The sequence below is a fragment of the Rhinolophus hipposideros genome (genome assembly GCF_964194185.1).
Source record: "Rhinolophus hipposideros genome assembly, chromosome: 16".
NCBI lineage: Eukaryota > Metazoa > Chordata > Mammalia > Chiroptera > Rhinolophidae > Rhinolophus > Rhinolophus hipposideros.
Window position 1 is genome coordinate 47100941 of NC_138062.1, and position 9540 is coordinate 47110480.

General features: G+C 57.7%; 1 protein-coding gene across 1 annotated transcript; it reads left to right on the forward strand.

Moving 5' to 3' along the window:
• Positions 1 to 4695: 4695 nt before the first annotated feature.
• On the forward strand, positions 4696 to 9308 carry PODNL1 (podocan like 1; the record flags this gene model as incomplete). Its single annotated transcript, XM_081076823.1, is given in 11 exon segments — positions 4696 to 4746; positions 4748 to 4819; positions 4821 to 5063; positions 5602 to 5695; positions 5988 to 6068; positions 6071 to 6290; positions 6519 to 6675; positions 6951 to 7066; positions 7533 to 8190; positions 8874 to 9022; positions 9158 to 9308. Coding segments are annotated over 11 exon segments (1992 nt in total).
• Between the last annotated feature and the right edge of the window lie 232 nt (positions 9309 to 9540).

Genomic DNA, 9540 nt, shown 5'->3' on the forward strand with positions numbered 1-9540 from the left:
CTCTCAGGTTCTTCATCTCTTTCTGACCCTCTATCTCCATGGTCATCACCTGTTCTCTTCTGCCCACCCCTTAAACCTCAGCGTTCTTCAAGGGTCTCTCTTTGTTTCCCTTCTCTTGTCATTCTGTCCTTTCTTCTTTGCTAACGTCATCCATTATGTGGCCCCACTCTCACTTCTGTGGCTATACCCTGTATCCATTAGGATTAAATTCAGTTTAAAATAATAGGGGGGAAAAGAAATAAAAGAGAAACAGTGGCTTAAACAGGAGAGATGGCAGATCAGATTTCTCTCATGTTCAAGATGACTAGAGTGGGTTGTGTTGAAACGCCTAAAATTCCATGTGCTGTTTTGCCATCTTTGAGCCTTACAGGGCCCCAAAGCCCCAACCATGAATTTCCCTACTTTTGTCAGATATTCCCTGCCCCACGCACACACCCAATAGGAAAATGTCTCCACATGGCTAGCTCCTCTATAAGCTGCACCCAATCTGGTCTTCAACCTAATGGATTTCACCTCTCTGCCAGCCTGAGAAATTATTCAAACAAACAAATCACATCCTCCCATGGGAACCAGAAGTCACCCCATCCTTTTGTTACTACAAAGCTTGCCTCCCACAGTCCCTGCTTCTTGACTCTGAATGCACTGTCACCATGTGGCTCTGCGTGGTATATGGGACTCCTTCTCCTCTTAGTTGTGAGTACATGTGACTAATAAACTGACGTCGATCTCACCTATTAGTGTTAGATCTCATGTGTTTGGTCATCTTGTACTATTTTTTTTTAAGATTTTATTGGGGAAGGGGAACAGGACTTTATTGGGGAACATTGTGTTCTTCCAGGACTTTTTCCCGAGTCAAGTTGTTGTCCTTTCAGTCTTAGTTGTGGAGGGCGCAGCTCAGCTCCAGGTCCAGTTGCCATTGCTAGTTGCAGGGGGCGCAGCCCACCATCCCTTGCGGGAGTCGAACCGGTAACCTTGTGGTTAAGAGGACACGCTGCAACAAACTGAGCCATCTGGGAGCTCAGTGGTAGCTCAGCTCAAGGTGCCATGTTCAATCTTAGTTGCAGGGGCCAGAGCCCACCATCCCTTGTGGGACTCAAGTTGAACTGGCAACCTTGTGGTTGAGCGTACACTGGCCCATGTGGAAATCAAACCAGCAGCCTTCGGAGTTAGGAGCACAGAGCTCCAACAGCCTGAGCCACCAGGCTGGCCCTATCTTGTACTATTTTTAAGGCATGTGATCCCTCCTTCATCAATAGAGTAAATGGGTGGTGATCAAAACACTGGTCAGTATATAGGTACAGCTTTCCACTGTATGAGAGACCTAAGTTGGTTCTATCTTGTTGCTCTACTATTCAAGTCTTTCATTCCAAAGTTGATGTCATGGCCCAAGATGGCTGATGGAGTTCCAGCCATCACATCTACATTCCAACAGTAGGAAGGATAAAGGCACTCCCTTTTCCTCAAATTTGTACATACCACTTCTGCTTACAGTCATATGGCCACACCTAGCTGCAAGAAAGACTGGGAAATGTAGTTCTTTATTTCAGAAAGCCTATGCCCAACTAAATATCAATAATTTTATGGATTAGGTCCAGATTCTGAGGGGTTTATCATCGAGATGAAGGCTGACTAAGGACTTGGGCCTTAAACTGTGTCTTGAGGTTGGATGCCATCAAAGGATGAGGAGGAGCGGGCCCAAGGTGGGCCTTGGGGTCATTAATTGCTACTGAATTAAGGAGGGCCTTTACTGTTCTAATTAGAAGACTACATTTTCCATCAGCCTCTTGCTCCCTCCCACATCCGCCCCACAGTTCTATCCCACCACCACCAAAATGGAACCAGATTGCTGCACGAGCTACACAGTGTTACTGCAACTGTCCCTTGTTCCTCTGACTCTACAGTCCTCCCTACTGTGAGACCAGAGCCTCAGGGAAACTGACAAACACCAACACCCCCTCCCCATGCAAACCTTCCCACATGTACAGACACAATTCTGCATGCATTCCAAAAAGGTGTACTAAGTGCTGATTGTTCCAGGATTGATATTGGTGGACCACACTCCATGTCTGTCCCTATAGAACTCCCTTCTGGGCTGGGCAGAGCAGCACTCGGCAGGGCAAGATTGGACTGGGCTAGGAAGGGCTAGGCAGGGCAGGACAGGACTGTGCTGGTCTAAGCTGGGCTGGACTTGCCTGGGCTGGGCTGGGCTGGCCTGGGCTGGGCTGGGTTGGGCTGGGCAGGGCTGGGTTGGGCAGGGCTGGACTGAGAAGGGCTATGCTGGGCTGGGCTAGGTGGAGGGAGGGGACTTTGTTGAAAGGAGATGAGGCCAGCAGGTCATTTACAGGAGTGATGGATAGATTTCTAGCCAATCAGCATATTTCATCCCTCTAGCCACAACGACTGGTTCCGGATGGACATGTGACCAAAGCTAAGCCAATGAGATTCAAGCTTAGGGCTTTCAGTTAGACTAAAGCTAGGGATATCTTGGCACTACACAGAGAGGCCTGCCGTAGAACAGAGAGGTAGAGATAGAATCCATCTTAGGATGTCATTTGGGCCCCTGGATCCTATGCCTGCAGGACACCTTCACTCACATTTCATTCATGAGTCGATAAATGCTCTTGCTTGCATTAGTTAGTTTGGTTTGGGTTCTCCATTCTTTGCAATTGAAGGAGGGTTGCCAGAAACTCAAACAGCTTGGTTCTCATTGCTATTTTCCTGGGGCTAGGATGGGTGCAGTAGTACAGCAGCTCCCTGGGGCTGGCCCCATTACTGTGCTACTCAATATTCAAACTAATAGCCATCAGTTTCACCTGGAGAACTTGGGGTGGGGCCTGTAGTTCTCTTCTGGCCAAAGCTAAGACCTGTCTCCTGTTGCAGCCCTGAGGGACCCTAAGGGACACCCCCCATGAAGCCACACAGTGCTGGGAAACATGGACAAATGACCACCTTTAGGTCTAAGTTTCCTCCTCTGTGGAAGGAGGAGGAAATAGTAATACAGATACCCTTTCTCTCCATCATCCTGCCATATCTTGCTCCCTTCTTCCCACCCATCTGGTGTACCTCATTGTCATCCCCCCATGGCTGGACCCCATAGCGTCCTGTAGCAGGTGTTGTCTGGGGCCTGACATGCCCCCTCAGGCGTCACCATCAGGTACCTATCTTTCTTTAGGGCCAGAGCATGTTCTACCCAAGTGCTGGGGAATTCAGGCCCCTTAAGGGCAACCCTCGACAAGTGACTAAAGGAGGGAGGTGCAGGCTCAATACCACAGCTCCATTGCCCCTTAGGTGGATGACGCTGACCGTGTGTGTTACGTAATCTCCTGGTGTTCCCCTGCGGGACTGAGCCCCTGTTGCCTATGGCAGGAACTTGTTTGATAACAAGAGTGACCAACCACCCCAATTTGCCCAGGACTAAGGGTTCTCTGGGACACAGAATTTGGAGCCCTGAGACTGGCAAGTGGATAACCCCAGCAATAACGTATCGATTATGGACTGCTCCCTTCCTTCCGTCACCTCCCTGCTCCCCTAACAGCTGCTTTCTCTGAGATAACCGGACACAATCCTTGTCTCAAGCTTTGCTTCCGGGAGATCCCAACCTCCTTCACACCTGTGAGCAGCCCACCGCCTCAGCCACTGAGTGCTTGTGAGAGGCAGATGCCGTTCTTAGAATGTTCTATCTGGTACCTGGGTTTTCCCCGTGACAGCCCTTTGAGGAAGGGTCTTCTGTCATCTCCATTTTATGTGTGGGAAAGCTGAGGTTCAGGAAGGAAAATGACTTAGCTGAAGTCACCTCACCAGTAAGTGGCATGTCTTAGGGATCAGACTGGGGGCAGAGGCTGGTTTCCTCACCTGGTGGCACACCCCTGGTATCAAGGGCTGGGATGCGTTGGATGCTGTCTCCCCACTTCATAGGCATTATCCCATTTAATCCTCACACCCCTCCCTGGAAGTGAGACAACCTTTCCCTAACTTTGCAGAATGGGAAACTGAGGCCCAGGGAGGTGGCTGAGCCTAGGTTCAAGCCCAAGCAGGCTGGCCCTGAGTGCACATCCTTAACCGCCAGGCTGGTGCCTCCATACGTGTAATTTCCTTTTGGGCGGCGGCTGTGGCCATTTGGGGTGGGGGGAGTCTGGCTGCTAGTGAGGCCAGCTGGTAGGGGGAGAAGGGGAGGGGCCCAGATGGCAGACCTGGCTGAGAGCCCTCAAGACAGTGTCTGGGCTGGCAGGCTAAGCCCAGGCCTGCCCTGACCCCTCGTCACCAGCCCCAGTTCCTTGGGGACCCTCCTGCGGCTGAAGCATCCCCCACTCCTCTGCCCCCACCCCTACTCCTGCGGTTGGCCCAAATACCAGACAGGGTGAATTTCAGCTTTCCCCCAAACATTCCTTGCTCCCGTGGCCTGGCCCAGGCTGGCTGAGGTTACGCAAGCAGAGCTGGGGGTGGGGGATCAAGGGGACGGGCTGGGTTGGACTGTCCTCACCACCCCATCCGGAAGCCCACCCACCCTCCCAAAGGCGGGGAAGGGGGTAGGCCAGCTCTCTTGAGCTCCTGGGGGAGCAGGCTGCAGGGAGGGTGGCCTGTGCTGAGATGGGGGGCGGTGGCAGCCACGGCAGAGGCTCCAGGAGGTGACCGCCTGGTTTCCATTAGGAAGCCCTGGTCGGCAATTCAGGCAAGACGGCAGAATTGGGGCTGGCTATGGTGAGGTGGGGCGGGGGAGGGTCTGAGGGTGGGGCCTGCCTACCCCCACACCCCATTAGGGGATGCTTCCGTGCCCATGGCGACCATGGCGACCCTGTGCCCAACCTGGCGACACCCTGACCCAGTCCCTCCACTCCCAGCAGCTAAGCCTGCTGCTGCTGCTTCTACTGCTTCCTGGCTCCCCAACTGCCCCCGGCATGGAGGACGCCGCCTTCCCCCACCTGGGGGAGAGCTCACAGCCCCTGCCCTGGGCCTGCCCCCCGCGCTGCTCCTGCCCCAGGGCCGACATGGTGGACTGCGATGGCCTGGACCTGCGGGTGTTCCCCAACAACATTACCAGGGCCGCTCAGCACCTCTCCCTGCAGGTGGGGGGGTGGGGGGGTGCAGGGTGCATGCAGGGGGCACGAGTGTGGAAAGCGCTGGGGTGGAGGGTGATAGGGTGTGGAGTCCACATGGGTAAGGTGTTGGGTGTGCAGGTTTTGGGTTTGGTGAGTGTTGGGTCTGCATATCAGAGGTGAGAGGAAGTAGGGGTATAGATATTGGATGTGGGAGAGGCTGAGGATTTGGGGGTGTCAGGAGTCAACATCTTAGTGGTTATGGGGTTGTTTGCAGTTTAAGTGATAGAACACTTGGGGTCGATTGTGGGCGTGATGGGGTGGTGGGCGTCAATGTCTTGGCAGTTACGGGGTTGTTTGGGGTGAGGGTGATGGGTGTCAAGCGTTAACGGTAGGGGCGGATGGGGTGTTGGGATTGATGTCTTTTTGGTTATGGGATAATGGGGCATTTGGGACCAACTGTGGGGGTGATAAGGATGTTGGGGCTCTCTTGTTTAGGGTAATGGGGAGCTGAAAATCAGGGTCAGGGTCATTAGGGTCAGGGGTGTGAATGCCCTCCAACCTCCAGAACAACCAGCTCCAGGAGCTCCCCTACAATGAGCTGTCACGTCTCAGCGACCTACGGACCCTCAACCTGCACAACAATCTCATCTCCTCTGAGGGTGAGGGGGACAACAGGAGGCCGCCCCTCCCGGCATGGTCCCCGCAGCCCTCTTCCTCCCCCCTGCTGGGTCTGTGGGCAGCTCTGTGGCAGTTCCCAGAATTGCCCTTTGCTGAGCAGGATGGAAACTAGGGATGGGGGGGGCGCTGTGGCTTTTGCGGACAGGGAGGGGGACGCCTGGAGGAGCCTCTGCCAGTCCCTGGCCAGGAGCCCTGGGCAGCTGGGAGCACAGAGCCCCTGTCCCGAACCCTCGGCCAGGCCTGGGGTCCCCTCACCGCCTGCCCCACTCCTAGGCCTGCCTGACGAGGCCTTCGAGTCCCTCCCCCAGCTGCAGCACATCTACGTGGCCCACAACAAGGTGAGGTACCCCCCGAACCCCACCCCAGACCAGACCTGGCCTGGCCAGCATCACACAGCACAGAGTGCAGAGGGGACAGCACAGGGCTGGAAGGGGGCCACCAGGACCAGTACGTTGTGCTCCCACAGCTCTCAGTGGCCCCCCAGTTTCTGCCCCGTTCCCTGCGAGTCGCAGATCTGGCTGCAAACCAAGTGACAGAGATCTTCCCTCTCACCTTTGGGGAGAAGCCGGCGCTCAGGTAACCCCTGACCCAGCCCAGGCCCCCCAGGCCTGTCGTTGCCCACCATGGGAGTCTGAGGGGCTCATGAGCCTGCCCTGGGGTCTGGGGGAGGCAGGGTCCTGGATGCTCTGTCTGGAGAAACACACACACACACTGAAGGCAGCCCTGAGCTGGGGTGCAGGGTGGGAGTGGAGGGCGCTGGGGAGCCTGGGGGCAGGCTGGTGGCCGGAGCCTGGCTCCCCTTAGGTCCGTGTACCTCCACAACAACCAGCTGAGCAATGCCGGCCTGCCCCCTGATGCCTTCCACGGCTCCGAGGCCATCACCACCCTCAGTCTCTCCAACAACCAGCTCAGCTACCTGCCGCCCAGCCTGCCACCCTCTCTGGAACGGCTCCACCTACAGGTGCCCCTTCTTTGCCTCATGGCCCCCCTGGCGTTGCCTCCTCAGACCCCTTTCAACCTTTCTCCTGGGGGACCCCTCCACCTCCTCAGAATTCCAGCAGTCAGAAATATCTTAGAAATATCTTTCTCCAAGTCTCTTCCACTGCACAAGTTGGTCACAAGTGCTGTGAGCAGCCTTGCTAAAGCCAGCTCCCTGTCACTCCCTCAAGAGCCTTCTGTGGCTCCCTGCTGCCCTCTGTCCTAGACCCTTGATGTCATTCACTCCTCCTTTCCCAGAACAACCTCATCTCCAAGGTGCCCCGAGGAGCCCTGAGCCGCCAAACCCACCTCCGTGAGCTCTACCTCCAGCACAATCAGCTGACGGACAGTGGCCTGGATGCCACCACCTTCAGGTGGGGCCTGGGGCGGGATGGGACAAGTACAGCTTCGTGTTGGCAGTCCGAGATGAGAATTCTGAGTCTGGGGCTCCACTCTCTGTCCCTCTCCTCTGTGTGACTCCTAGCCCACAGTCTCATTTGGTGAGTGCCTACTGTGTGCCAGGCTTGCCTGAGCACCTGGCAGCCTTCCTCGCTCCCGACTACCCTGTACCGCCATCTTGTTATACAATGTCACAGCTATCACATGCAGATCTGCGCCCAGAACTCTGTCCTGGTCACCCTCACATCTAACCCTCAGGCTGGAACCTGCCCTGATCATCCCAAGTTTACCTCCCACCTAGATCTCTCAGCTCACCACCCCAAAGTTGGAATTTCCAGCTAACATCTCTCAGGACCACCCCTTGGCCCTCCTGCACCCCCAAGACCCGCTTGGTCCCCTATGCTGAATGCCCAGACCCACGCTGACCTTCTGTCTCACCAGCAAGCTGCACCGCTTGGAGTACCTGGACCTGTCACACAATCAGCTGGCCGCGGTGCCCGCCGGCCTGCCCCGCACCCTGGCTGTGCTGCACCTGGGCCGGAACCGCATCCGTCAGGTGGAAGCAGACCGGCTGCGTGGGGCACGGGGCCTGCGCTACCTGCTGCTTCAACACAACTCGCTGGGGGCGGCAGGGCTGCCTGCCGGGGTGCTTAGGCCTCTGCGGGGCCTGCACACGCTGCACGTCTACGGCAACGGGTTGGAGCGTGTGCCCCTGGCGCTGCCGCGCCGCCTGCGCTCTCTGGTGCTGCCTCACAACCGGGTGGCCGTGCTGGGCGCCCGAGACCTGACCTCCACACCGGGCCTGGCCGAGCTCAACCTGGCCTACAACCGCCTGGCCAGTGCCCGCGTGCACCGCCGGGCCTTCCGCGCACTGCGTGCCCTACGCAGCCTAGACCTGACTGGCAACCAGCTGACCCGGCTACCCAGCGGCCTGCCCCTCGGCCTGCACACCCTACGACTGCAGCGCAACCAGCTGCGAGCTCTCGAGCCCGAGCCGCTGGCCGGCCTGGACCAGCTGCGGGAGCTCAGCCTTGCGCACAACCGGCTTCGTGTGGGCGACATTGGGCCTGGCACCTGGCATGAGCTACAGGCCCTCCAGGTCAGGGGTGGGCTGGTTAGCCACCGTGACTGTCCATAGGAGGCCCCCACGGCCCCTCCGTCCCCCTGCCTGCCCAGCTCCTCTTCCACGAGGCCCTTAGATGACATCACAGAGGCCCTGGGGGGTGGGGGGACCCTGGGACGGATGAGACACATCAGCCTCCAGGCCTTTGGCTATGTGTCCCCGCCCCCTGCTCCTTTGAGACACCCCTCCACCTCCTCAGTGAACTCCGTGGCCTCTAGCTACTTCTGACCACTGATGATTCCAGAGGTTAGAGCACCTGTGGGTGCCAGGAGCTGTTCTAGGCATTGGGGACGCCCTGGCCCCAGGCACAAACACCCTGCGTAGGGAGAAAGTAATCGATACAAATCGTAAGTAAATGATGAAGAGCGTTAGAAGGGTATGAGGACTCAGACGAAATGCCACCTTTGAATGACTAATTGAATCAACGTCTCCCACAGCAGGCGGGGACCTATCTGTGCCCCCAGCACCTACAGCAGGGCCTGACCCAAACAGGACTCAGTTTACCTCTGCTGAGGGAGGAATTTGGCAGCCATGAAGAGGGACGATGGGAGGGGGCAGAAGGGCTGGGCTGGGCATGGCGGGGAGGAGGGCCCAGGAGGAGAGTGGTTTGGGGCTTGGCCGAGCAGCCAGCCCAGGGCCTGTCTCTGCCCACCTGCCAGGTGCTGGACCTCAGCCACAACGAGCTGTCCTTCGTGCCCCCCGACCTGCCCGAGGCCCTGGAGGAGCTGCACCTGCAGAGCAACCGTATCAGCCATGTGGGCCCCGAAGCCTTCCTCAGCACACCTGGCCTGCGGGCCCTCTTCCTCAGGTGCCCTGAAGACAGCTGGGGGGTGGAGGTCCAGGTGGGCAGGGGAGGGTCCTGGTGGACTGTGAGGGACCCCGGCAGGCCCAGGGGGTCAGGATGGTTGTGACCCCCTGCCCTCATGCCCACCTCTTGATCCAGGGCCAACAGGCTTCACATGACCAGCATTGCGCCCGAGGCCTTCCTGGGCCTCCCGCACCTGCATGTGGTGGACACGACGGGTAACCCAGAGCAGGTCCTGGTCCAGCTGCCACCCATGGCCCCACGTCGGCCCCGGGCATGGGGCCCCTGAGCCTGAGAGGCCCGGCAGAGCAGTCCAGACACCTGGGGCTCTGCTGGGCCCTGGACTAAGGAGATAGCACCCACCTGGGGCCTCAAGCTGACTCTCCGAAGCCTTGAGGGCAAGGCCGCCGGAGCCGTGATGGCTGGGAAGCTGGGGCACCGCCTCCACACACAGGGAGGGACTGAGGCATGCAGCTCACACACAGGGTGCACCGCCTATGCCAGCCCTGCCAGCCATGTCA